Genomic DNA, 27,993 nt, shown 5'->3' on the forward strand with positions numbered 1-27,993 from the left:
CCACCGAGCGGGGAACGGAGTCTGGAGTGGTAGGGAGATCCCCTTCCCAGTGAATGTCCTGGAATATCTTCTTTGTCCTCACATTTCCTGTTTTTGGTCGGTGTGGATGAGGAGTAGATTTGTAAGCTCAGGCCCTGGGCTCCCAGAACCCGCACCCGCACAGGAAGTGTTTCAGGCCCCCCAGCCCCCTGAGCTGGTCGCGTGGAGCGCTGCAGGTGGGCCTGGAGTGGTGGGTGACTCCGGCTCTGCCTGGTCCCTTACAAAGAGGGGGTGCAGCTGCGGAAATCAGGCCAGAGCAGCATCCAAGAGGGCACTTTTGTATCGCTTGCATTTTTTTTTTTTTTAATTTGTGCTTGTACTACTTTTAGTGAGCAAAAGAAAACAGAAAAGACCAAAGGGAATGCCGCCCAGGCTTTGCAGGTAGCGGCTGTGAGGGCGCCTCCCGCCTCATCAGGAAAACGAAGCTGATGATACTGATGACTTCCTATGGCCCCTGCGTCTCCCTCCTTCCCTAAGGAGGCCATGCTGTAACCTGCTGAGAAGGGCGACTGGGGGGTACTGACTACTCAGGGTGGGTTCCCTTCCAGCCTCCTCCAATCCATGATGGGGACCCCAACGAGCAAGGCAAGCCCACTGCGGTCCTCCACATCACACGACTCTCATCGTGAGGGGACTGGACTCCTTGAGAGCCTGAGTGAGTTTGGTGGCCAACAGACAGAAACCCTTTGCTGTTGTGGTTGAGACACCTTGGAAGTGGATTCACAGCAGCTGAAAAGAGAAGACTCCAGAGAGCCTCACACTGTAGAGATGCTAGGAACACACTGGATTATTTAGACACATGAGGACCCAGCCTAACCTTCTGAAAGTGATGCATGGTGGGAAGACCCCATCTAACCCCTCAGATTCACGACCATTTTTTTTTAAGTTTTACTTAAAACTTTATTTGAGAGAGAGAAAGCAAGGGAGAGCACGAGTGGGGTAAAGGGTAGAGGGAGAAGCAGGCTTCCTGCTGACCATGGAGCCCGATGTGGGACTCGATCCCAGGACCCTGGGATCATAACCTGAACCGAAGGCAGACCCTTAAGCCACTGAGCCACCCAGGCGCCTGATTCATGATGATCCTGAGTGCAGTCCATGTGCATTTTAAGCCCGGGGGGTGCACAGTAACCCTGGCCTGGGAGCTGTTACTGAGGGGGATGGCATGACAGCACAGACCACGGCACCGTGAACTGGGTCACGGAGTTCACTGGTGGCTGTGGCTCTTACCTGGCAGCATACGGAAGCTTACTGGCTGCCCTTTGGTGCTCTGTCCATCCCGTGAGGATGGCTGTCACCAACGACACCACGATCAATGGAATCATTGATCAAAGCTGAGCAGGTGCACAGATATTTGGAAAAGGTTAAGTGTTGCTTTTTGGTTTGTTTCTCTGGCTGCCTAATGCAAACAACTCGGCTTCTACTTCTTTAGAAGCAATCTGAGAACTTCTGTAGCCTTTAGGCATTATCATAAAGAGATTTAAAATGCAACGCCAAAGCCTACATGTGAGCATACAGAATGGCTGGACATCCAGGAAACCAAATCAGATTACACCGAACATCACTAGAGGCTCCGTGAGGATTCTTCTCCCTGCTTACAGGACTCAGCGTGGCCCACCCCTGGATGAGGCTGGGGAGCCGGAAACCCACGACTGCTGAAGGCTCCAATTATGGCTTTTACAGCTTGTAAGAAAACACAGAATGTCTCTCCACAGATGTCTACAGGCAGTTAGGCCTGAGGACAGTATCCCTATAGCTGTTCGGTCTGGTGGACCCTTAAGAAACGGTCTCTTTTTCGTTCTTGGCCTTATGTGGTATGTGGAGCAGTCCAAGGGGTAAAACTGAAACAAGGGGAAAGGTTCTGCTGTGTCAGACCAGGAAAAATGCTTCCAGTGGGAAGACCCAGATCTGAGCTGACAGAACTGACCGAAGGCTGGTCAGCGGCAGGTGCTCTGCAACCGCTCGGCTCCTCGTTCTCGCCCTTCCGCGGAGCAGGGGACCTCTGCCCTGTACAGGGGCGGGGGTGTGAGTGTGTGAGGCACTGCAGTGCGGGCACTTGCAGAGCCCGGAGCAGCTCTGGATAAATGGAGCCCCGCAGAAGGCGCTGTAGGGGCTACACGAAGGGATGTTGCCTCAAGGCTATGCGGAGCCAGCCCACTGGCTTGTTTATTAGGCAGGCTTATTAGCTCACCTTCACGTGAGCTGTTGGGTCCCAGACACCCTGGCTCATGGCTCACTGCAGGCTGGTCTGGCATCCTCTCAGCAGTCTGTCTTGGGGGCCAGGAGGATAAGAAGTAGTGCAAATAGCAGCAGGACCTTCTTAAGGCCTGGTGAACCATCTGGAGAGCCTGAAGGTGTCCTGGTAAGCATGACGCCAGGTGAGGCAGGAGGGAGTGTGGGGATGAAGGATGCGATTCTGGCCTCCAGCAGGGGACGCCCACCGACGGCCCCCAAGCTCTCTCCCTGCTTTCACGTCTACAAAGGTCTTTCAGTACTTAGAGAATTCCAGTGAGACAAAACGAGGTGACTCATAAGGAGGCACCTAGAGATGGTAAAGATCATATTCCAAGGTAGACCCTTCTTTGCTCCCAGGTCCGGAAGGTACATGCCGAACACCTGGATGGGGTATGACACTTGACCCGTGAAAGCCATCTCTCGTCCAGCTACCCAGAGGGCACAACTGAACGAGCAGTTCCAATCCTAACTAAGTCTCCTCTCATGCCCAGGAGCCAGCCCTCCTGGGTGTTCATGGGAGGCTAGAGGCCTTCCGTTTCTCCCACCTCAGAACAGCCGAGTATGGCAAGGCCCACCCGCCTCGTCTCCTCCCCTTCTCACCCATCCTCTGGTTCATTCAACTAAACACTTGCTGAGAAGCAGAAAAGACTAAGGGTTCAGAACTGCCCCCTCCGGCCCCTTTACAGCTTTGCTTTCTCCAGTTTCGGCTCCCTGCGTCAACAGTCACCTCAAAGTATATGATCCTCCTCCTGACGTCAGAGGGCCAGCGGTGGCTACATCGCAGCGCCTGCATCATCCCCGGACGTCATCTCCTCAGGTGGGCAGTTCATCGCCTCATAGCATCACAAGACAGGTGAGCGCAGCACAGCGAGATACCAGGACAGAGACCACAGTCTCATAACCTGGGTTACAGTATGTTGTGATCGTTCTGGTTCTACGTTCTTGCTGTGCGTCATTCATACGTTCAACTTTATCATAGGTGTTGGTAAGTGTTCAAAAAGTACCTGATATACACAATGCCGTCTACAGGTTGGCTTTTATGCCGTCTACAGGTTGGCTTTTACTACTACTATGTGTAAGAGACTTTTCTAGTTTTCTAGGCCCTTGGGTATTCGTGACAAAAAAGGAGCCACCAAACTCCCGCCTTCACAGACCTTATATTCAATGCGAAAGACAGAAAAAAATATCTATGTTGAAGGGTAGTAAGCACTCTAGAAGAGAAAGAGGTGAGGAAAAAGGATTGAGACTGCTGAGGGAGACGATGTCCAGATAGAGCACCACTGAGAAGGGGCATTTGAGAAAAGACCCAGGTATTTGCAAGGATCTGGGAAGAACATTCCAGGCACAGGCAAACCAGGATCAGAGGCTGTGACAAGGGAGTGTCTCACAGGCTTCCAGAGGAGCAGGGAGTTGCACGTGGTAGGGAGCTGAGAGTGTGCATGGTGGGGGCCAGAAATAGCAAAGGTGGGGTCCCAGAGGTCCCGTCGAGTCACTGCACACATCTTTGGCTATTAAATGTTGAGGCCAATATTTAAAGAATTATAAAACAGCAGAAAACAGATGTCCAAACAGGATGTAAAGGCCACTCAGAGTAGGTAAATGATTCACTTTGTGGGGATGGAAAGTGTGGTGGAAGCCGTCAGAGAAGGCTTCCAGGTAGTAGGGACTTCTGGGCTGGGTTTCGTAGGCTGCATAGGAGCTACCTGCCTCCCACAAACATGGTGCTTTGTGGATAGCTGGTGCACAATATACAGCGGCTGAACGGGGCTTTAACAGTAAAAGTAGAAAGGAACAATATTCTCCTTCAGAGAGACTTTCTAGAGACAGGATGAGACTTAATAGTTTTCCAACCTGGTTAACAAGCCCACTTAGAACACAGAACATCTGCATTCCTCTCTAACCATTATTTCAACAGGTCATCGAATTCCCCTAAATTTGGCTTCTGAAATTCTCTGGAAATGACTCTAATAAGAAAGGTTTACTGTCAGGAACTTCATGAGAATAGGCAACGTTTGCCCAAGCGAAGACAACCTACTGTGGAACAGAAGTAAGGGCGCTGCCTTTGTCACGGAGGCCAAGTCACAGTGTGGAGAAAATGTGGTTCCCAGAAACAGCCAAAGAGCAGAGAAGATGACAAGGTGCTGCCCCCGCCCCTCCCCATGCCGTGCTGGCCTGCCCTCTCTCCTGGCTGCTGTGAAGGGATCTCCTCCAGCCCCACACCCGGTCCTGGGCAAACCCTATAGAGTTACTACATCCCCGACGCAGCAAGGGCGAGTGGATTTCTGCACAAACTGTGTGCAGCCAAGGAGACAGGGGCAGATACAGGTCTGGGGGTGGGATCTAGAGGAAGTAAGGCCAGGAATTTGGGAGGCAAAAAAGACAAAAGAAAAAAAAAAAAAAAAAAAGAAAGGGACAGGTTGTAGGCCTTGAAATTGGGGTTTGAGCCAAATTCCGTCAGCTATTTGAGAGGTAAGGGACGTATTTGTTCTTTCTGTTACAGCTGAGAGAGCCCAGGGCCTGGCACAAAACAGGTGTTTCATAAATAATGACTGACCGGATTAAAGACATTTCAGTTGCCCAATGATATCTCCCATTCTCGGCCTGTGCTGTCCTCAAAGGAGCGAACACTGTCCCCAGGTGGCTGCCGGGCTCACAGCTGCTGCTGGGCTTGGGGCCAGCAGCGGGTGTAGATTTGTGTCTCCACAGGTACAACTCGGGAGGTGGCTGTGATGCTGAGCTGTCGCCGTCCGTCTCCACGGTTGGTCTCTACAGGTGCACATCAACGAGCCAACAAGCTCACTCCTCTAGGAGTTAGCCACAGATCTCCCACATCCTCTAGCGCACATCCACAGGTGTGGGGATGTTCACACACTCTTCACACCCGCCCCAAGGTGGGAGCGGCACACACGTCCGTCAGGCGTGAATGCAGGAACAAACAGGGGCAGAGCCACACAGTGTAACACTGTTCAGCAATAATAATAATAATAATAATAATAATAATAATAACCATACAGAATGAAGTACTGATACGTGAACGCGCACGGACCTCATGAACATCACACTGAGTCCAAGAAGCCAGTTATCTCCAGGGAAGGCAAATCTCCAGGAACAGAACACAGAACCTGGGATGCCTAGGGGCTGGGGCCAAGATTGCAAAATAGGTATCAAGTGAGATTTTTAGGGGGATGAGAATGCTATAAAACTAGACCTTGGCGGTAACCACACACCTTTATCAATGTGATTAAAAAATCGTTAAATTATATCCTTACATGGAGTGAATTTTGGTCTGTAACTTATGTCTCAATGAGACTCCCTAAAATGCACACCTTGGTTGGGGGCTGGGCTCCAGCAGCAGCAAGCAGCTGAGGCTTCCCGAGACCCTACTCTGTGTCAGGCATTGCTCTTGGCCCTATACCTGCATTAGTCTATTGACTCCCCCGTCAACCTTTTGGGGTAGGTATCCGCACTGCACAGAAGAAGCAAGAGGATGGGGAGGATAGGAACATGCCCAAGATTGTGGAGAGTGGGGCCTCCAGCCCTTAAGCATTCTTCAGTCAGTATCTGTGATCAGGAATGGCTAGGCCAACAGCAACTGTTCACTTCTCCAAAGAGCAAACATTCCCCAATCTAGGGCCAACCCTGTCCCCTTTTCAGTTCCAGTTCCTCCTCCTCTTCCCCCGCAACCCGTCTGCTCCACCACCACTCCTTGCTACCCTGGGCTATCTGGATTCACTACCAAGCTTGTCCTTGCATCTAGAACATTTGCTGGGGAGTTCGAGATGGGCTCGGAGAAACCAGATTTCCCAGGAGCTGAAGCTGATTCCACAGTGGCTCTTGAGGTTAACTCATTTTCCTTCCACATCACCAGAACGTTTTCACCTGAATTACACAGCTCTTCGCAAAATAATGCGAGCATAATCATCCTGCCCATTTACAGGATCTTTACGGGAAATAAAGAAAATACGAATGAGGAACATATGTGTGGTTTTCAGAAAGCAACCTAAACACTGCCATTCCTTTAAAAGAACCTGTTCTATCCCCTCTGGCCTGAGGCAAATACCTAAATCATTCCCAAGAAGTGCATCATGAGAACCTTAACAGGCCTGGACACTCAGGTTAGGGAAGAATGCTGCTCTTGATCTGAAGTTACAAGGGATTTTTGCCTTGGCACCAGCCCGCAGTTCCTCCCCCACTGCTGGAGAGATCCCTTCGTACAGAGTGCTGATTTGGAAGAACATGCAACCCAAATCAGCACTTCCAGTACAGCCAAGCAGTGGTGGTGTGTGCAGGTCCAGGGCATGAAGGGAAAAAAGCAAGTGGTTTCCCTCAAGTCACGACTCTTTCCCACTGGGTGAGTGAGCCCGGGGTTGACTGGGTATGAGGTAGATTTCCCGCCGTCAGCCACTCAACGACCACTGAAGCCTGGGGCTTTCTCAATTGCTGTCAATTGGCTTCTCCTGGCTCCCGTTGCCGTGGGTGAGCGTGATGGACAACCTTGAAAAGGTTCTGAGATAAAAGCTGCCTTGTTCCCCTTGCAGATCACACAGAAGACTCTGAAGGCAGAGATCAGCCTAATTAGGGCTGCAGCGCTCCTATAGTTCAAGGGACGGGAAGCTTGAGCTGCCACCAATCTTCAGAGCTCGAGGCTTTCCGTTCACACCAGAAACACCCCTCGCTCCAGTCTCCCTACTCTTTGATGAAATTCTAGCTGAAAAAAATAACGAACACCCTGAGCTCTAAAATACTGAGGCCTGGAGAGAACTGTTAGAGGCTGAAGACCCAAACTGAATCAATGGGGTCTTGACCTCCCATACCCCTCTAAAGTTGGGGGAACATTATGGTCTCAACAAAACCCTCCATGGAGGCCTGGGGTAAACTCAAAATTGGCCTCTTTCTGGCTTGTGTAGCAGCACTGAGAAAATGTTTAACAGGAAATGCCCCCCATACAAGATTTCTAGAAGGAATTTTCCTAAAATACCAACCTGAGAGTCTCACTGCCCTCATCCTGCATTAAAACCTTTCTTGAGGGGCGCCTGGGTGGCTCAGTGGGTTAAAGCCTCTGCCTTTGCCTTTGGCTCAGGCCATGATCTCAGGGTCCTGGGATCGAGCCCCGCATCAGGCTCCCTGCTCAGCAGAGAGTCTGCTTCTCCCTCTCTCTGCCTGCCTCTCTGCCTACTTGTGATCTCTGTCAAATAAACAAATAAAATCTTTAAAAGTAAATAAATAAATAAAAATAAAATAAAACCTTTCTTGAGCTTCCTGTTGTCTCAGGATCAAATCAGCATTCTTGGAGGAGCCTGAGGATCTACTCACGAATTATTTCCTCCTCCAGCCCTGTCTCTCACATCACCTCCCTTCGGTCACAACTCAACTTCCGATAGCTCACCATGCTTTCTTTTTCTCCTCCAGGCCTTTTTGTCTTGACCTGTACAGTCCTTCTCATAATCGCTCTGTTTGCTCTCAGGACTCATCTCGCACAAAATGATGCTGGACACTCTCCCCATCTCTCCCCGCCTTCCCTGCTCTGCAGGCTGAGTGGTGCGATCCCTAAGCATCCGGTTACATCACTGTTACAGAGTCCGACCCTATGGCAGTGGCATGGCCTGTGGTCCTGACTGGCTTCCCCGGGGGGGCCTGAAGCTACCTGAGGACGGGGACTCGTTCCCTGCCATCTTGCTGAGGCCCCGGCCCAGTCCACAGTGCACTCCGGCTGACACTTCCCCAGTGGATGCGGGAATCAGCCATAGCAGACAGAAGAGAAAGCTCTGGATGTCTGTGAACAGTGGGTTCTGTAGGAGTCTGTGCTGGGGAGCGGTGTGCAAGGGCAGTTTAATTAGCGTGTATTCCAAATCATAAAGTCCAAGATGAGCTTTCTGGCTCCTGGGACATATGAATGAAAAGCACAAGCATGTGCAGACACGCTCATTCATTCCTGCTCCTTCAGATGGGAGTTACCGTGCACCTACTGTGTGCCAGGCAGGCTGTGTGAGGTATGGAGGTGAAAGAACCAGGCATGCTCCTGCATTATGGGGCACGGTGCCCGGTCACTCTAGGGAATGCGACCTTCCTGTTGGAAAGGAAAGCTGGTAATAGAGTTACAGATAACAGGCCACAGGAGAACTTTTAAGGACTGGCTGTGATTCAAGAGTCTTCAAATAAACTTGATGAAGAGTCTCTCTCTATGTGGCAGTGAGGAACCATCTTCCCCAAGAGGAAGTGGAGACAGGAGGGGAGGGATCGGGTTTCATAAGCAGCTGCGGGGATCCCGGTACAATCTCAGACTGGTTCCTGTGACGAGAGCTGTGACAGCTTAAAACTCCCTGCCAGCGGAGAACCCGCAGGCCCTCTCGGCACCCGCGGAAAGGTGAATGAAGATGACAAGCCCAGCGCCAGGACACCGGCCCCTGCCCACGGCCCTGGCCATGCTACAAGGACACACCTGCACTCAGACCAAACCAGCATCGAACCTGGAGCCCATGACGCGTTAGCCCGAGGCTGTGAATCTTGGTCCCGCCACCCACAGAGGGGGGCTATTCCTGCCGCCTCCTGGGATAATGGGAAGCACCGAATGAGACAACGCACCGGGTCGTGTTCCGTACGCACTCCTGTGAAGTCTGCACGTAAAGAGCTGCTTGAGTTAGGATGCTGATGAGGTCGTGGCCAATCAAGGCACTACACGAAGACTGAATGAGACAGTGATTCAGATGCTTAGTCATATTATATCCCATTCTGTGATATCGCAATGTAATAATACACTGTGACAGGACACACAATATCATCTATTAAGTGATCAACAGTACTCGTTTGCATTTATGGAACACTACGGGCCAGCCCTGTACTAAGCACTTCCTGCCCCATGACGTCTATTATTATCCTTATTCTACAAGAGAGGAAACTAAGGCGGAGGAAGGCACCCAAATCATAAAACCAAAAACTTGTGAACCCAGATGGCAGGGCTGCATAGCATGCCCTCTGGCCATGAACAGGCACCCAGAATACCAGATACGCCTCCCTTAAGCCTCTGCCCACCGCTCTCCCTCTCCAACAGCAGCGTCCAGGACTGCCCAGGGCTCTCCAGCCTGTTTCCTCAAACCTTGCCTTCGAAACCTACCTGGGACCTCCTGTCTACACTACTTACATTTGCAACACACTATTTCTATTTTAGCCTGCACGGTCCTCATCCCCTATTGTGTAAAGATCTCTTGATCATCCCAAGACACTTTGCTTTGCCTTTTAAGAGGAGACCCCCATTCCTGAAATGTGGTCAAGGAGTTCATAGTGCTTTGCCCACAGGGGTTCTGCATCTGTCTATTTGTAGCTCTGAGCTGCTTTTGAAGACTAAGGAATTGAAACGTTACAGAAGGATGCCAGTGATGCTCTTGGCCTTTACTGCCACAAGCACAAGCCAGAGTTTGCAAGCTCTGTTGGGGGTGGCGGACTCTTGGGCCCCCCTCCCCCACTTTAGCACTGAAGCCTTCCTTTTATCTGTTTTATTCTTAGGCTTCATGTAATGTTTCATTTTAAAAGGGGTCATGTTTGACAAGATAAATGAAAACCACTAAGAAGTCCTAATATATTTGGAATTATTGAACATATATTAAAGGAATGCTTAGAAACCCCTGGTTTCAGTCCCTGCCTTTTTAGGGTGAGAAACAAAGATCAGGCAGGATCAGTGAACTGTCTCTCTGTTCCCCTCCCCACCTAAGTCCTCGTGATGTCCCTCCGAACCAATTCAGGGCACAGGTCTGATGGTTCAGGAGGGCTTCACCTTGACTATCCAGTCTCTCCCATTTTAAGTTTCCATTTTGACCTTCCACAATCACAAAGAATACTGTTTAAGAATGTATTTATTTATCTGACAAAGAGAGAGAGACAGCATAAACAGGGGGAGCTGCAGAGGGAGAGGGAGAAGCAGGCCCCCCACTGAGCAAGGAGTCTGATGTGGGGCTTGATCCCAGGACCTTGAGATCATGACCTCAGCTGAAGGCAGACAGCCTTGATCGACTGAGCCACCCAGACACCCCCATAAAGAACATTCTTAACTAGGACAAAGTGTCTTGGATGACCACGACAGTGCATGCTTCAGAATTCCATCAAGCCATTACCCAGCTTCTAGAGTCTTCCAAAGCAGGAAAATAACCACCGAAATACGGTAGCTCTTAGATGTTCATAAAAGCCCCCGGGGTGATGGGATCAAAGGATTTCTGAAGAGCCTTACCTGTTTTTCAATGAAAGCGTTGATTCTCTGTAGCATTCCCTCACATGTGAATTCATATGGCATGTATGGCTCAATCTGTAGAAACAGGACATGGTATCATGAAAGGAGACAGAGAACCAAGGACCCTTACCCAGTCCTCCCCTGACTCACACACACTCATGTGCCTCAAGAGGGGATAGGACTATGAACTCGGATGTCAACCAACCTGGGTTTACAATCTCACCCTGCTCCTGGTTAGCTGTGGGACCCTGAGCAAAGTGCCCACCGCCTCTGAGCCTCAAGTTTTTCATGTGCAAAACGGTGAGAAGAAAAATCTACCTCTTTTAAGCTGTGGTGATGGTCATGTGAAAAAAAAAAGTAAAGTGCTTAGTTTGGTGTCTGGAACACAGCAGGCATTCTACAAAAGGTGGGGAGTATCATCGGTTAGAGGTTAAGCTCCAGAGGGCAGGCGCTCCACGGCTGCTGGGCTGCGCGGCTCACGGAGGAAGGCAGCAAACACCTGCTGAATGGATGCGTGCTCAGTGCTAGGAGAAGGGCACATGATGAGTGGGTAAGGACCCAGGATGGGACAAAAGCACTGGTCGGCACTCGAAGGTGAGGTCAGCACATAGCTAAAGAATGTGTGGGGCAGGAACAGAGTCATAAAGTGCCACAAAGAGTTCAGCCAAGGGGCCCGGAGGCTAGAGGCAGACTTCTGCTCATGCTGGGCTTTTAAAGCCAGCTAGGATTCCAGCAAGCCAAGATGTGGAAGCCATTCTGCTAGTGCGAGCTGCAGGAGGTTAGACATGCAAGAACAGCAGGTGGATAGAGTGTGCGATGGCAAAGCCTGGGGAGATAAGGCTGGGAAGAGGTTCACTGGATTTCCACAGAAGAATTTCTATACTAAGGAGCCCAAGCTTTATCAGAAGGCAGGAGGAAATCCCAGAAGGTGCTTCTCTGGGGTCGGGGAGGCATTGTGATCATGATTTGGACACCTGGGGACAGGGAAGACTTGTGGGTTTTCATCTCTGCTGCACAGTGTGTGTGGCCACACTACAGGGCTTGTGTTTTGGGGGCATCCAGCAAGCATTACCAATCTGAAATGGACATCTCACTTTACATTTGGGACAAATTCACTAGCAATCCAGTCTGGGACAGCTTTGGAGAGCCCAAGAGCACCTGCCGGCAACAGGAGAGAGGGCCACCACTTAGTCCTACACTCGTCGATCTCAAATGTACAGGGTGGAGAGCGGGACAGAATGCCTGTGTGTTGAGGCCTGTGGAAAATGGGACAGTTGACAGGGAAGACATCCTTCCATGGTCACAGGGGACCTTCTCCCCTCTTTTTCTGTGTTGATTCACACATTACACATGAACTCTTCTTTAACCATGACTATTAATTTCATAATATATCTTCAGACCCACGATCATATAATGCATCATGCAGTTTTTATCTCCCGCATCCCTGCCTGCATCTGCGTAGACAGAGCCAAAAGAGGCTGAGCCGTAAGTATCACAGTATCGGGGCAGGACTATTTTGCAAGAACACAGGTCATTTCGTTCCTCAACAGAGCACCTCAGAAGAGCTCAAAATACTCAGAAAACTGACTTGAGTGTTGCAAACCTGCTCCTTCTTACCTCGAGCTTTTGCACAAGCTGTGCCCTTTCCAACCCAGACATAGCCCTTCACACCAAAGGCAAAATTTTCTTTCCTTTCAGAGGTATTTGTTTACTCATCCTTTGCGAGTGATTCCAGAGGCTTACTCTGACTGGCCTGCAGATAGGTCTCTTCTCAAAGGTCCACAGAAGGAACAGAAAGAAACCATGGCAGAGAACTTGGCATATTAGGATCCTTTATGTGGTGACAAGCAGAATTTCTGGAGTGAAATAACACATCGGTGGCCATTGTCACGACATCAACAGATCCAATTATGTGGTGGGAAGGAGGCCATTCCTACAGCTTATTCTGAAGGGCAGCCTTTAGACATGGAAATGAATTAATTCAAAGGGCTCAATGCATAAACACAGAAAAATGGCTCTTTCTGTGTCCTCCTACCAACCAAACCCAATTTAACCAAAGGGATGCTGACTCTTTAATTGCTTGATGGCCCATTCACTGTTTTAAATAATAGGAAGCCACATGATTTTCCTATAAAGGAAACGTAAACCAAAAAAAGGTAATTGTATTCTTAAACCACCCCTGCCAGCGGGTTCCACTAGCCATCCTGCTGCGGACAGGAATGGGGCCCTCGGTGTGGGAAAGTTCTCCAGACTCCCGGCTTTGGCTATAAAAGAACCCTGGCAAGCCTCTGAGGTAGGAACTATTGTGGAGCTTGGGGTAGGGGCCTGGGGTAATTTTCTGCTTCTGCATGATAATCCTCCAGGAAGGAGTCAAGGCCTCCTTGGGGAAGGCAATGAAAGGGAATGCTGACAGCACATCCAGTTACGGAGCAACCTAAGCAGGGCCAGTTGTGGAGAAACAGGGGAAATATTCTTGGCCATCTTGGTCTGTGGGAAAGGACCACTGCTCACATGGACACAGGAAGGAAGCCTGCAGGCTACACTGTGTAGTTCCTGCTGCCGTGGAAAACTTCCATTATTTTCCCACCTTTTCCTTCCCTTTCTTTTTACTTCCCTTCTTGTGAGATGTCCTGTCTCTTCTAGTACCCACTGACTGCTCTAAGTCCGAGGGCAATTCCTACAGGGAATAGCTCTCAGAAGTCAGCTGACCTTGGACAGTGCTGGCTTGGCATCACTCAATGAGAGATGATCTTGGAAGGTACCGGAGACCAGGAATTCGGTCCTGTCTCCTCTATCTACTAACCACAGGGTTTTAAGTCAGACATATTCTGCAATTTCTCCTGGTGATTTAAAATGTAAACTAGGTCATGCCATTCCCCTGGTCAAAACTTTCCATCATACTTAAAATAAAACCCAGAATTCTTAGCATGACCTGGTTTTTTTTTTAAAGATTTTATTTATTTATTTGACAGAGAGAGATCCTAAGTAGATGGAGAGGGAGGCAGAGAGAGAGACAGAGAGAGAGAGGGAAGCAGGCTCTCTGCTGAGCAGAGAGCCCGATGGGGGACTCGATCCCAGAACCCCTGAGATCATGACCTGAGCCGAAGGCAGTGGCTTAACCCACTGAGCCACCCAGGCACCCCAGCATGACCTGTTTTAAAGACCCTACACATTCAACCTCTAAGGGACCTTTTTTTATCGTCTCCATTATTTCTGATGAGAAGTTGGTGGTCTTTCATACTGTTATCCCCCTAAATGTAATGGATTTTTCTCTGGCTGCTTTCAAGATTTTTTCCCCCTAATTTTTTGTTATCAGCAGTTTGGCAATGATATATACTTGTTTTTCTTCATATTTATCCTGCTTGGGGTTCATTGAGCTCCCAGGATCTGCAGGTTGATGTCAGTCATTCATTTCAGAAAATTCTTAGCCATTATCTTTTTAAATACATCTTCTGGCTATTCTCTCTTCCTTCTGAGATTCCAATTATACATAAATTGAGCTGTTGATATTGTCCCATAGGTCTCCTATGTTTTTTCTTAATTTCATTCATTTTTCTCTTTTTGTTTCAATCTGGAAAATTCCTCTAGTCTATTGATATTGATAAGTTCACTGATATTATCCCTGCTATGTACACTCTGTTGATAAAGTCACTGAAAGAGTTCTTCATTTCCAGTATCTTTTCAGTTCTAGTATTTTTTGCTTTGGCTTTGAGAAAAAGTTTTCAGCTTTCTGTTGAAATTCCCCATATGTTCACATATACTGTCCACCTTTTTCACCAAAACTTTCAATATATTTATCTTAGCATCTTGAACTTGCTTTCTATTAAGTTCCAACATCTGGGCTATCTCTACATCTGGTTTTAATGACTGTTTCCTCTCTTAATGATGGGTCATGTTACCTTGCCTTTTTGTGTGTCACATAATTTAAAATCTTGTAAGTGAATATGAGAAAGACTGGCACTCAATTTCTGACCCATTCCTAAGCATAATGATCCTAATGACAATAGTTTTTGTATTAAGCACATTAATTGCTTCAGTTCTCATTCCCACTTTTATCTTTCCCTTTACTTCTTTCCACATTTCTTTCCCTTTCTAAATTTTGTATTATCTTAACACGTTAGTCAAAAAGACCTAGGCTTTAATCCAGTTTTTACTACTTATTAACTATGTGATCTTGGGTAAATTACTTAATTTCTTTAAACCTCAATCTTTTCATCTGTAGAAGAATTGTGTGAAACAATGCTCATAAAGATGAAATGAGATAAGGCTCATAAAGATAGATAGTGATTGTAGATGTGTAGAAAGGTTCTCTTGATGTAAAAGCTACTATTATAATTACTTTTTTTGTCACATGGTCTTGAATAATTTTTGGACTAAGGTGGAAAAGGTTGATCAGAGTTTTAAAATGTAGAGCACTAAAGTTTCCATGGAGTGAAGAGAGTCAATCTCATGTAGCCATGAGCAAAGACAACCCAGTGGCTCACTCTGTGCTTCCGGATCAAGCATTCCCATTAGATTTTTGTTTGATAAAAGGGACCTATCACCTAAAAAGTTTTGTACTCCATGATCCAAGATTTTCTGCTTCTATGTTACCTTTTAAATCACTCCTTTTCCACGGATATGTGCACTTAACCAAGTGATGTGGGTTGAATTTATGTTGCTTCAAAAGAAAACGTGCAAGTCCAAACTTCCAGTAGCTGTAAATGTGACCTTATTTAGAAATAGGGTCTTTGCAGATGTAATCAAGTTAAGATGAGGGCCTACTGAATTAGACTGATGTCCTTCCAAGAATGGAACAGAGAGACCGACAGACACACACAGGTTAAGGTGCTGCAGCTGCAAGTAGTCAAGCAAAGCCTGGGGCCACCAGAAGACAGAAGAGGCAAGGAAGAATCCCCCACTACAGGCTTCGGAGGTTCTGCTGACATCTTAATTTTGGACTTGTAGTCCTGAAACTGAGAGAGAATAAATTTCTGTTGTTAAAACTAGCAAGTTTGTGGTTCTTTGTTATAGTAGTCCTGAGACACTAATACCCTAAGAGACTCATGGACTCAAGACAGACAGAACCATCAGCCTCCCCAGGAATGACTCCCTAGTGGTGAAGCTCTCAATGTGTGGCAGATATTGAGGCAAGCCGGTGGGGCCACATTCCACTCAGCCTCTTCCCTTTTACCCACACTGTGCCTTGAACCCAAGTCCTTCTGGGTCCACTTTTCAGTTCAGCTTTGCAAATCCTTATTTGTCCTAAAAGACTTAATCTAGTGCTGCATTTTCCAGAAAGCTTCCCCCGACATCCACTTCTCCGTGTTTTGCCTGTCGCTGGCACTGAACACATTCGGCAAATACCTATTCCTCTCTCCATCCATTAGGTAGATCACTATGCTGGGTACAGAGTACAGCAGCAAGACAGACATATTTCCAGCCCTCATGTTGCTGACAGCCTAGTTAATTCCAGACTGTTGATAACAAAAATAAGAATATTGTATGCATAAAACTAATAGTGACTTAATAATACCAACTAAACCCTCACTATGCGGTAGATGCTCCACTTAAGGGCTTTAAATTCATGACCTCATTGAATCCTTACAAACACCTATACAGTAGGTAACAGTACTTCAAGAGATGAAAAAACTAAGACTCAGAGGTTACGTCACTGCCTGAGGGGACACTGCTAGTAGGTGACAGGGTTGGAACCCCAACCCCAAGCTAATTCCAGGCTGTCCTCCTTACAACCACGCCCCTACTGCTTCCCCTAAATAACTGTAAGAGAGTATAGTGTAGTAGGAGGAGTATACAGAGAAGTCCCACCAATGTGGAAGGCAGTCCAGGGGGGTTGGGAGAGGTTAACTTGGCCCATCCACACTGGACGGTAAGCCTGCTATAGGTAGGAAGCCAGCTTCAACTACGTTTATGGGAGTGAGTGTCCCCGAAAGTGGCTCAGAGGGTCTCTGCCTACAGTAGGCACTTAATAAATGCCTACTAAATGAATCAGGAGAATCCAGAGATGTCAGTTATTTATACAAAATTCTATTTAGGTTTAGGTTAAAAAAAAAAAGTCAAATAAATAAATGCTATATAAAAACATTTCCTGGTATTTCCTTAATACCTCCTATCATTCTTACTTTTGGTAGGGGAGCAGATCTGTGTATTCTGGTCTCTGTGAGAGTGAGACAAATATAATTCAAAGGCCTACTATTGCATCTGGGATCCAGCAGTCATGCCAAAAGCTTCCGGAGAATCCACACACAGGGGGCACCAGCTCTGTTCCCACCTGCCAGAGACTCATGAACCCTCCCCGGGCCAAATCCTACACCGTGGCTCTTCTAATTCCAGAGTCAAGCTGACATGGAAATATTCTAGTTACTCAACAAGAGAGCCTGTGAGGCTTTCCACACATTTCAGGTCACAGCACAGAGGGGGAAAAATGGAATAAAAGACACAACCTTCTGACTTAAAATTGCTTTCACGGCAGCCTCCACTTCCTCCTGATTGCTGAGGTCAACCGTCCAAACGTGGGGCCGGCCGATGAAAACTTCAGCATAAGGGTGCTGCGACGTCAGCTGGAAGAGAGAGACAAAGCACCTTAGTCTCACAAATACGTTTTTTTTAAGCCTTCTGTGCTAGATGAAGCGTTATGCTTTTTATGGCATTGTACTTGCGTAGCTAACAAGACATTTTTGTCCTTCCTTGATGATCAAAACCTCCTGAGAACCCACAAGTGGAAAACAATAAAAGAGTGATAACTTCGCATCTTGAATCCCACTTGGAAAAGTCAAAACCAGGTGCCATGGTGGCTGTCACCCCCAAACAGTGGCTTCAACCCCCAAAGCTGCACCAAGATACAATGGAATGTTCAACTCTTGGTCACATCCCAGTCCTGAAAATCACCTCGGTCAAACTGGTATCTGTTACAAGACACGGATCAGGACACACAGGGAAGCATGAGAAAACTACAATAAAGCCAAAAACTTTAAAGTCACAGGAGGATGAGTAATGACACATACAAAAGGTAAAGAAAGAGAAATAAGGCTACCAGAAAAATAGAGAATTTTGGAATGGTTTCAGGACAAATCATTAGCATCACATTGGAGCCTTAATACTGATAAAGACAATTTGGATTCAGCAAAGCTCTAAAATCCGAGCTTTTTATTTTAAGAACAAAGGGTCCAAAGCAACCCAGGATGAAAGCTGGCGATTCTCTGCTCCTGAAGGGTCCTTTCTCTGACGGCTAAATTTACCGCCCAAACTGGCTCCCACCTTTATGCCTGTATGCTTTCAGGGCATAATGGGAAGGGAGCTTTCTGGACATTCATGAGAGCATTTTCAGTTCTCACAAAGACTGTGGGTGCTGCCTGGAGCTGTGAACCTGTGGCCGAGGACTGGGGGTCGTAGACCCCTCACAAGGCGGGCTGTCCACTCCCTAATCTGCTTCCACCTGCCCCGCTGGGCTTCCATGTGGGGTCACAGAATCCAACTCTTTGGCCCCATTTTAATATACATTGAATTTCCCAGGAACCTAATTTCCATGTAAATCAAGGGACGTTCCTACTCTGTTTTCTTTGGAACTTCACCCATAAGCTGTTACCACTTTGGAGGAATCAGGGCGACCATGTCACTGTCACTCAGATGAGGTGAGTCTCCATTACGACATGCCCAAATCAGTCTGTATTTGTAGCACTCCCATTAATGGGAGTTGCATATTTGTGTATCCATCTATATTGTAGAGGCAATTTTTAACTCAGCCTCTCTTTTATACCACTTTTAAGCAACCATAAGCCCTTACCATATAATGGCCAACCATGTTCAGTTGAATGTTTTATTCTTCTTAAGCACAAACTCACTCATTGTAAGGAGGCAGGAGACACCTGTGCTACTGTAGTTCTTGGGTATGCGTATTATTTCTTGACCATATTTATACTGAAATATCTATTTCCTTATTGCAAATTATTTTCCTTTATGTTAGAACTAGGGAATCATTCTTTCTTGAAATTACTATATGTAGGCAGGGTATATTATTGATGAATTTTATTTCAGGACAGAAAAGTAGATCTTACAACATAGTAGTGGGAGAAACAGGTGTTGGGTCTGGTAGGGCTGAGGCTGTTGCTTTAAAGGCAAAGCTGGTTCTCTTTTTCTTCAGACTCCAGCATACACAGGGGATGGGATGATTTCACTGGCCTCTCTCCATCTCACTCCTAGACACCATTCTTCTTATCCTACCTCACCAATTGTGTGCACACACTACTTAGGGCAGGAAACCCAGAGTTTAAGTTACTGGGCCTCAGCTTCCAGCTGTCATTGGCACCCTCTTGTGGAAATCATGAGTGTCTCGCTCTCTCTCGCTCTTTTTTAAAGAGTTATTTGAGAGTGAGAGAAAGAAAGGGGGCAGTGGGAGTGGCAGAGGGAGAGACGGAGTCTTCAGCAGACTCTCTGTTGAGTGCGGAGCCTGATGCAGGGCTCGATCTCAGGACCCTGAGATCATGACCTGAGTGGAAATCAAGAGTCAGATGCTGACTGAGCCACTGCACATCACGATTCTGAGGAGAAAATATCCTTGCTCCCGACCCCTCTGCCAGAATCACTCCCCTCGCTGGCCTATTCAGTTCCCCATTCTTTGGGTACGTACCCTCTCCTTCCGCTCTGCCACAAGATCAGTGATAGAACCTACAGAGTGACCGCAGCAGCCGCATGGAGCTGGGAAAGCATCTGCGTCTTTTTTCCCCAGTACACATCTTAGATTCAACACGCATCAGTGGGGCCTCTGGCTGGCCCAGGGACTGAGTTGATCACCTCACCTGCATGTGCATTATTTATCCCTTTTCCTATGCATCCATGAGGATTTTGAGATTTATATGGATTTACAATTCCGCAAGACCACACAGCCAGGAAGGAGCAGAGCAAATTCAATCGAGATCCTTCAACAACGCATTAGCTTTTGATGGAAAGGAAAGTGACAATTTTACAGCACCGACTGGGTTCTTGAGACAAAGGCGAAAAGAAGCCTGAAGTAAACTCTGTAGTCTTTTAATCACGCTCCTAAAACTTGCCAAACTAAAAAAAAAAATAAAAAAAAAAAATCCCAGGATTGAATTTATGCCTGCAGTAGAGCTCTTCTGAAGACGAGTAAGATGTCACACTGTTTTCACTTGGTGGCCTGGAGAACAAACTGATTAAATCTTCCAAGGGAATCAGGGTAAATTGAAGTTACCGTCAGTGTCGCTGAGCAGCCACTTACATATAGGCAGTCTCCCTCCCCTCCCCTTTACAAGGTCCCTGCTTATGTGCAAGGTTGCTCTAAGCACTTGGAAAATACAGAACGCTGAGCCATTATCGTTTCATTCATTTACATTTACTGAGGGTTACTTAATTTTAATGAGTAAGGCATTTTGTAATTCATTATTTCCCCTCTGAATGCTATGCTCCTCCCTGTTAATTTATCGAGAACCGTCTGATCAGAGCTCCTTCCCCATATATCAATCAGTAAATTTACTGGAGTATAGTTTGTAAAAGTAATGAAAATCTTATTAAATAGGAGACATTACTTCAGAGTGGCTATTAAATTTCTAAGGAGAACCTGAGTTCTCCCTATGGAAAAAAACCCTGAAGCCAGAGAATTTCTAGTGGTTTACAAAATGTCCAAATAATGATTAAGAACCTACTAATGTGTCTCCCAACATAAAGATAAAAATCCAATTTATATCACATTGAAAGTATAACCTGAACCGACCACATTACTTAAGGCATATGGAACTTTTCCCCTTGACTATACATCATGGTTTTTAAAAACTGGTCCAATGGAAAAGACAAAAAATACAATTAAACTGTCATGTAGAAATTTGGACTTCTTTTCTCTTCAAGGCAAAGAAGGGACATACCTGCAATTTATATGGATTGATTCATATGGATCAATTGTTGCTTAACTGGAAAAACTAGCAAGGGCCCAACAAAATAGCTTTGTAATTATGTCCACTTGGGTTAAAATTTTTCCATTTGCAGAAAAAAAAAAAGAATAATTGATTTCTAGGGATTTTTGATCCTTGGGCTTCTACATGACTATTATAGCTCTCTCCCCATGAAAAGCGGCTTTGGTTCGGGGGATTTTGTGGCTTTTGTGGGCAGAAAGAGCCAAGTGGCCCACCTGGCCTTGAGGTCAAGTTCACTCTTTGATATTGCTGGCTCCCAGCCTGCTCTGTCTCCTGCAGAGAAGGACATGGCCATCAGATGGCACCTGCCCTCTGCATAAGGCAAAGTGACCTTCTGGGGATTTCCCTCCAACTCATGAACGTTCATGCCTTTTAAGCTTGAAACCCCCCTCTCCTCCTTCTCTTTTCTAGCACAGCTCTGCCAATATCCCCTTTTCGGTTAACCCAGTACACTCTACACCTGGCACAACTCCAAGTTGACATTCTCTCCTCAATTGACTTAGCTATTTCTTCCCGTATCAAAATCTGAGCTCCTGGAAAACAGGAAATGTGTCTTGATAAGTTTCCCCAATGCAGCCATTAGTACCAGGGACCTCATGGGGACACAATGCATATCTGTCAACTGACCTTTGGCATCCTGGTCCCCTGTGGGAGCCCAGGACTGATGAGTCATCTGTGTAAGGTCACTTGCAGAGCAAATACTGAGAGGATCCCACAGGGCCAGTCTAACTAGAGTCCCAGTTAAGCACTGGTGGAATCATCTGAAGGGATGGGAGGTACCGAGCACCTGGGGGGCAGTTCTAATGCCTTCTCTTCTCATGCCATGAAGAATGAAAACCTCCACCACCTCAATGAGAAGCACATTAATCCTTTCCTCAATAACTTCACACTAGCTGCTCTCATCTCAGTGACATTACAACAGTCACTGGGAGATGGATCGTGTATGAGCGTCCTATTATTTTTATTTTTTTTTTCAGGAAAAAATACTTCACTGTAACAAAGTGACATCAGAATCTTTAGAATGACTAATAACAAAAAGGTGCCAGCAACCAATGTAGTCTAAGATACTTCTGACTGATCATTTCCCAAAGGCTTAGAGAAATAGCAGTAAAAAGAGATGGGGTTCTTAGCTCTTCCCATATTCAAAAAAAAAATCACCATGAGGGGAAAAAGAAAACCACCATTAGAACCACCATCTGCTGTAGGCAAGATCGACTGACACATGGTAAAAATAAATGGGCAAAAGTTTGAAGAGAACCAGAATATTTGCATAGTTTCGAAAGATTTTTTTTTTTCCCAATATAAAGAAAGTTAGTAACTATCTAGTGAAGAAACCCAGCAGACACAACTTGAACCAAGTGATCAAGGTGAACACCATCAGTAATTAGACATACTGATACCATGCCCCCACCTCCTGGTATGACACACTGAGAAGGCCACACCACTTCTGTGACATTCTCGCTAAAAATGTATCATCACACAGTAACCAAGACACAACATCTGTCAAATCCAAAGTGGGCAAGGGCATGCAGAAAGGCCAACTGGTACTCTTTCAAAGTGTCGTGGTCATGAAACACAGTGAAGGACAAAAGAACTGTCACAGACTGGAGGAGATTAAGGAGAGAGGGTAGGTAAATGCACTGTGGGGTCCTGGACTGGATCTCAGAACTGCAAAAGGATATTAGTGGAAAAAATGATGAAGTCCAATTAGACTCTGTAGTTTAGACAACGCTGTGATATCAGGGCTCATTTCTTTGATATGAGTTTTGATAACTGTACTATAGTTTTGTAATGTGTTACCATCAGGGGAAGCTGTTGAAAGTATTACACCTAACCTCTGTACTATTTTTGCAACTCTTCCCTAAGACTGTAACTATATCAAAATGCATAAAAAAAAGTAAATTCCAACAATTCCACTTGAACATACTATGCCCCAAAGAATGAAGAGCAAGAGCCCAATAGATACTTGTACACGAATCCACAACAGAGAAAAAGTGGAAACAACCCAAGTGTTTGCAGATGAACGGATACATAGAATGTGGTGTATTTATACAATGGAATATCATCCAGGCCTCTAACAAGGGATGAAATTCTGACACACGCTATGAACTTTGACAACATTATGCTAAGTGCAACAAGCCAGTCACGAAAGAACAAAAACTGTGAAATCTGTGATTTCACAGAAAATGTAAGTTGAGAGAGAAAACAGATGAGAGGTTACCAGGGAGGGGAGAATGAGGAGATGGCGTCTAATGAACACAGTTTCTGTTTTGAATGATGACTAAATTCTGGAGATGGGTGGTGGTTATGGTTGTACAAGACTGGGAATATCCTTAATCCCAGTGAACCATACACTTAAAATGGTTAAAATATTAAGTTTTAAATTATGTATATTTGATCACAATAGAAGTATAAAAAAAAGAAAATTATAAGTAGTTATCACAATGTGACCAGTAAAACTTCAGAGCTTTCTTACACCTAACTTAAAAAGCAGGGATGGTTTGTTGATGAAATTTTCTACTCTGAACTCTATCCTAAAAGTCTCAAAGAAGTCAGGAGCACGGCAGAGCAGAGATTTCTAAATTGAGATGTTCTCACGGCCGAAGAGCCTCTCTCCAGATCATTCCAAAGAATAAGCTCTTTGGTACCAGGCTGAACCCTTCTGCTCTGTGTCCTGGAGCCTCCCCCAGCACCTGGCACACAGGTGTGCATTAAGTACTGCTGAGGAATGACTTCCCCAAAAGGAATGACTCCCCAAAGGGAAGAATTCAAGTGTACTATATTAGCAGAAGGAAAAGCAAGCATGTGAGTCAACACACACACACAGTTACCCCTTCTCAGAGGTTGTGTGGCCCATAGATTGTCCTTTTGAGGATTATCTATGGGATCTCAATTCTCTCCCTCCACCTCCTTTGGCCCTTTGGCCAGTGGCAGGGAGGGTCAGAAAAAATAACTCAAAATAATCAGCTCCGTGCATGGGCAAGATCTCTGATTGATCAGTGAAGAATGATCACGGAAAATGCATTTCATGCTCTTTTGGGGGGAGGGGGGTTCAGGAGAACCAACCCAGAAAGGTTTAAAAGGAGAACTGAAAACCGTCCGCTTTAATCACAGCACTGCTATACTGAAGCTACATCGTGGGTGCTGACGCGTGTCGTCCCCCAGGGGAAGGCCATGGATGACAGGGGCACTGCCAGGATGCCAGCTCCGACAGGCTTCCTCTTGGGGAGCAGCCCACAGAGCCACGGAAATGAGAAGAGGATCGATCTCTGGGTTTCTTGCACACACCTGTTTCTGACTAGATACAGAAACACCAGCGTGATCACCCACACGCTCTAAATGACTTGTTGATTGCCCCGAATCGAATCCAACTGCCTTCAGTGGTGATTCATCACCCGCTGTGGATTTTTTAAGAGGATCTCTGAAAGCAATTCAAATAAGGCTTCTGCCAACAGTTAGAGTGATGGCAGAATTACTTCTCAGGATGGTGCCCACTCACGGTGGCCCAAAACACCGGGCATGGGACTTCAGTTGCCCATCAGATGTCTTGACTCTCAAGGTTGACAGCGAAGGACCCCACGGCACACACTCCATTCCCCACAGCCCACCGTGGAGAACATGTTCTTCAAAAATGCCTGTTAGCCAGTGGATTGCCTTATTCCATAAACTCGAGACATTCAAAAAGTCAGAGCTCAGCCACTGAGACGGTTGGAGAGGTCTGTGTGAATTAGGAGAGAGCTGAGGCAGAGTGAAAAGATGCCGCGGTTTGTAGAAGGACAAAGAGAAGTAGAGGCAAGTCTTGGCTGTGCCATCACCTAGTTAGGCTAGTTAGGAGATGGCATCAGCCATTCCTCCCTGAGCTCCTGCCCACCCCCATTCCTTCTGCCCAGCTACATTCAATGACGTTGACGATATCCACTGTCCAAGGCTATGAGGTTCGAATGGGCTCGCGCCATTCAGTACGTAGCTAGTATTTGTACTGCTGAAAGTAGAAGGAGTTTTGTTTTTTTTTTAAGATTTTATTTTTATTTATTTGACAGAGAGAAATCACAACAAGGCAGAGAGGCAGGCAGAGAGAGAGAGAGAGAGAAGGAAGCAGGCTCCCCGCTGAGCAGAGAGCCCGATGCGGGACTCGATCCCAGGACCCTGAGATCATGACCTGAGCCGAAGGCAGCGGCTTAACCCACTGAGCCACCCAGGCGCCCCAGAAGGAGTTTTTATAGATGCTTACCTCTCTGAGAGTTGGCTTGCCAATGAAAAAGTCTGTGTTCTTGCTGCTTTTGGGTGGGCTGAACTTGGGATTCAGAAAAGCACATCCATTTGCAATGGCCTCCAGGGGAGCTGGGCCCTCATAAGGGAACCCGAGTCCAACAAAAAGCTGTAAGACAGAAAAGCACACCATATATAAACACATCAATCAGGACTGGTGTCCTTGGCTCACAGGGGGCTATTCTGTGCTTCACTCCCATGTGGAAGCCTCAGAGCCTCTGGAAGGTTCCCAGACCCTGGGGGGTGGGGTGAAGAGGAGGCACCTCACATCAGGAACTGAGAAACAGAACCAGGGACCTTTACAGGCTCATGAAGCTGCTCAGATCATTATGTTCTCCTCCTTTGGAAAAAAAAAAAAGTAAAGAAATAAGAGTTGGAGGATGGGGGGTGTGGAGGTGGGCAGTTGAGGGGGTAAGAAGGCGGGGGTATTAAAAGAATAAAAAACAACAACAAAAACCAAGACCCGACAATAATCTTTCTGTAACTCACTAGGAGACATGACTGGAAAAACACTTGCTTAACTAAACAGAAGGTTTCTTCATTGAACCAAAGGAACAACTGGCCCTTTCAGGGATGTGGGGGGTTGGGGGGGGTGGAACAGAAAGGTCACTTGGCAGTTTGATTACAGTTCAAATGAAGCTGCTTTAAAATGATGGTAGGTCAGTAAACACAGGTTTTCATAATGGGGTTTTCACTGAGGGAAACCAACAACTTCGTTTTTATCTCTCCCCGCAGTGGAGGGGAGAGGGTGCTGAGAGGCTTCCCTCCTCAGCAAGCACACCATGCGCGCTCCCCACGGCAGACAATAGATGGCAGCAAAAACACACTCTCCAAGTCCTCCTGCAGACCCAAAGAGCTCCCAGCCCCTGGGACAAAGGGGCCTTGCTGCAGCTCACTGGCAATGATTCCTGGGTCCGAAACTGAAACAGCATCTCAGGGAAATGCCTCAGTGCAGCTCCTCCCCTCGAGACCTTTCACAGTGCTGGAGGGCTGGAAGTTCTCAATGGTGAGATCCAAGTCTGGGCTTGGGGAGGTGTGAGCTCTCCCTACAGCACCAAGGAGCCAAGGCTGAGATCACTCAGCGAAGGCACATCTATCACCAAAGGATAATGGGGCCCCAAGGCACCGTTCCCTTCTGCCATCACGCTGAGGAACACCCACGCGGCCAGGCCCCGAGAGTGAAGGCTATTGGTGAACTGGATACACGGCAGGCCTGGGCCCCCTCCCCAGTGACTCCGTCTTTGCAGCTGCCTAAATGTAACAGTTACTTAGAATGTTTCCATGTGGAGAGACCTGAGTCCCAGCTGCTGGGTTCCCTGGGCACCACGGAGAGATGCGGGAAATTTGGGCTGGGCACTCAGTTTCGGGACTGAACACTGAGCATGGCCCAAGCTGGACATATTGTAGCTCCCACAGGGATCTTTTCTGGGATAAGAAACCAAAATCCCTGGTTTTCTGGGTAGACTCCCTGTCCTATGACTGTATATTCTTTTGCACAAAACAGCGCACTTAACCTTTGTTTTGCAGGAATAACCTTTCATTTCCTGTAAACTTTAAGATGACCAAGTATACTGCCAGCCTCCCACTGCCAGCTGGGGGCACTGTCCCTCGGGCAGAACCACTGGAGATGTGGGTGAGGAACACCACAGTGGCAGGAGCCTGGGAGATGGAGAATATAAGGGCCATTTCCACCACCATTCGGAGGTCCTGTTTCTGGATCTTACTGTTATTTTTTTAAAGTTTTATTTACTTATTTATTTGAGAGAGAGATGGGGGAGGGAGAGGGAGGGAAAAGAGAGAAAGAATGCATGGGAGGAAGGCAGAGGGAGGGGGGAGAGAGAATTTCAAACAGACTTCCCCAGTGGGGCTCAATCCCAGGACCCCATGACCTGAGAGGAAATCAAGAGTTGGACTCTTAACTGAAGGAGCCACCCAGCTGCCCCTGGATCTTACTCTTCTCAAGGAGCTGAAAGGAGTGAGATTATCAGAGAGAATGTAAGTATATAGGGTGTGGCCCCCGCTTGCAGCTCAGGGGTGGGGGTGGGGGAGGATGCCTGACAGCCCCAGAGGAAATGGGAGGGCAAGAGTGGAAAGGACTTGTGCCAACACAAAACAGCTTTATGAAATATGAAGAATCCAGGGTTACTATCCTTCAGGCTTTTGAGCTCTGTGATCTGCCCTCCCTCTCAGATTTTGGGGAGGATATGCAGGCTCTCCAGGGGAAAGATGACCTCTCTCAGGTTGCAGGGGAGCACAGGGCTTCCAGATCCTTTTGAATCTGAGAAGAAAGGTGCCGGAAGATGCAGATGGGGGACTCTGTGGGTTTCACCAGAGACCTGGAGCCCACAATGTGTCCTGACCTCTGAAAATCAGGGCCTGCCATCAAGTGCTGATACCTTCATCAACCTTAAATTGCCAAGAACTTTGGAGGAAATGCAGGATGCACAATGATTATCTATTTAAATAGAAAATCCTGGAAAAAATTTAATTAGCTCCTTCAGACCAACGAATCTGAACCCATTAATTAAAAGGATTTGAGGCTGTTGCTTAATGGACTTGAATGTGACCTAGGTTTAATTATATCTGAAAAACAATTTGCACCATCTCAGCTGCCCCGCTGGCATTGAAACATCTCAGTACCCAGAAAATAAACATTTTGGGCTAACTCTCCAAAGCCTCACAATCGGAGGATGAAGCTAAAGCAAATACCATACAATTTCTTGGCAATGGGTTTCCTTGTCACGCTAATGAGGACTGCAGGAAATGCACAACTCAGAAACACCAAAATAACGGTTCTTTGTCACTTCTGTCAATAAGCAATTTTTTCTTGCTTCCTGTGTACTCATTACCTGTGACATTATAATGGAGCAGACGTATTAAGGTCAAATAGCACCCTTGAGGTTTGAGTCACAAAAAGGGCAGGCAGAGAGCGCTCCTCGCCAGCAAAGGGAAGCCTGTCAACTCCTGAGTGCCATGGTCTTGGCATACACCGGTGCCTTAACCACACTAAATTGCCCTCCCCCCTAGACCCCAGCTTCCCCAACACTGTGCTACTTACAGATGTCCTCAGCACGGGGGCATCAGAAGAAAGCATTCAAGCAGAGGCTTCACTTTTTAAGAGGAAACTGGGCCCATTTTATTTATACCTCATCTGGCCTTCAGAAGCCCCGAATAGAATGAGGATATTCCAGATGACGGAACATCGTCATGAATGCAACTCCTTCCCATCAGTAAGCATTTCTAAACCTGGGATTACATGTTCTACAATTAAATTTCTGAACTAATACGAAGCAAAACAGATGGAGCACCACA

The 27,993-nt window shown here is 46.9% G+C and overlaps 1 protein-coding gene across 3 annotated transcripts in view; it reads right to left on the reverse strand.

The window, feature by feature from the left end:
• The window catches only part of MGAT5 (alpha-1,6-mannosylglycoprotein 6-beta-N-acetylglucosaminyltransferase), a 339,352-nt gene that overhangs the window by 13,449 nt on the left and 297,910 nt on the right, over positions 1-27,993 (reverse strand). For all 3 annotated transcript variants that reach the window (XM_046018618.1, XM_046018616.1, XM_046018617.1), the window contains 3 exons: positions 24,644-24,790; positions 16,933-17,049; positions 10,490-10,564 (listed from right to left, as the gene is read on the reverse strand). In XM_046018618.1, the coding sequence (XP_045874574.1) occupies positions 10,490-10,564; positions 16,933-17,049; positions 24,644-24,790 (339 nt within the window). The remainder of the gene's footprint in view (positions 1-10,489; positions 10,565-16,932; positions 17,050-24,643; positions 24,791-27,993) is intronic.

The sequence above is a fragment of the Meles meles genome, chromosome 9, assembly GCF_922984935.1.
Source record: "Meles meles chromosome 9, mMelMel3.1 paternal haplotype, whole genome shotgun sequence".
Lineage (NCBI taxonomy): Eukaryota > Metazoa > Chordata > Mammalia > Carnivora > Mustelidae > Meles > Meles meles.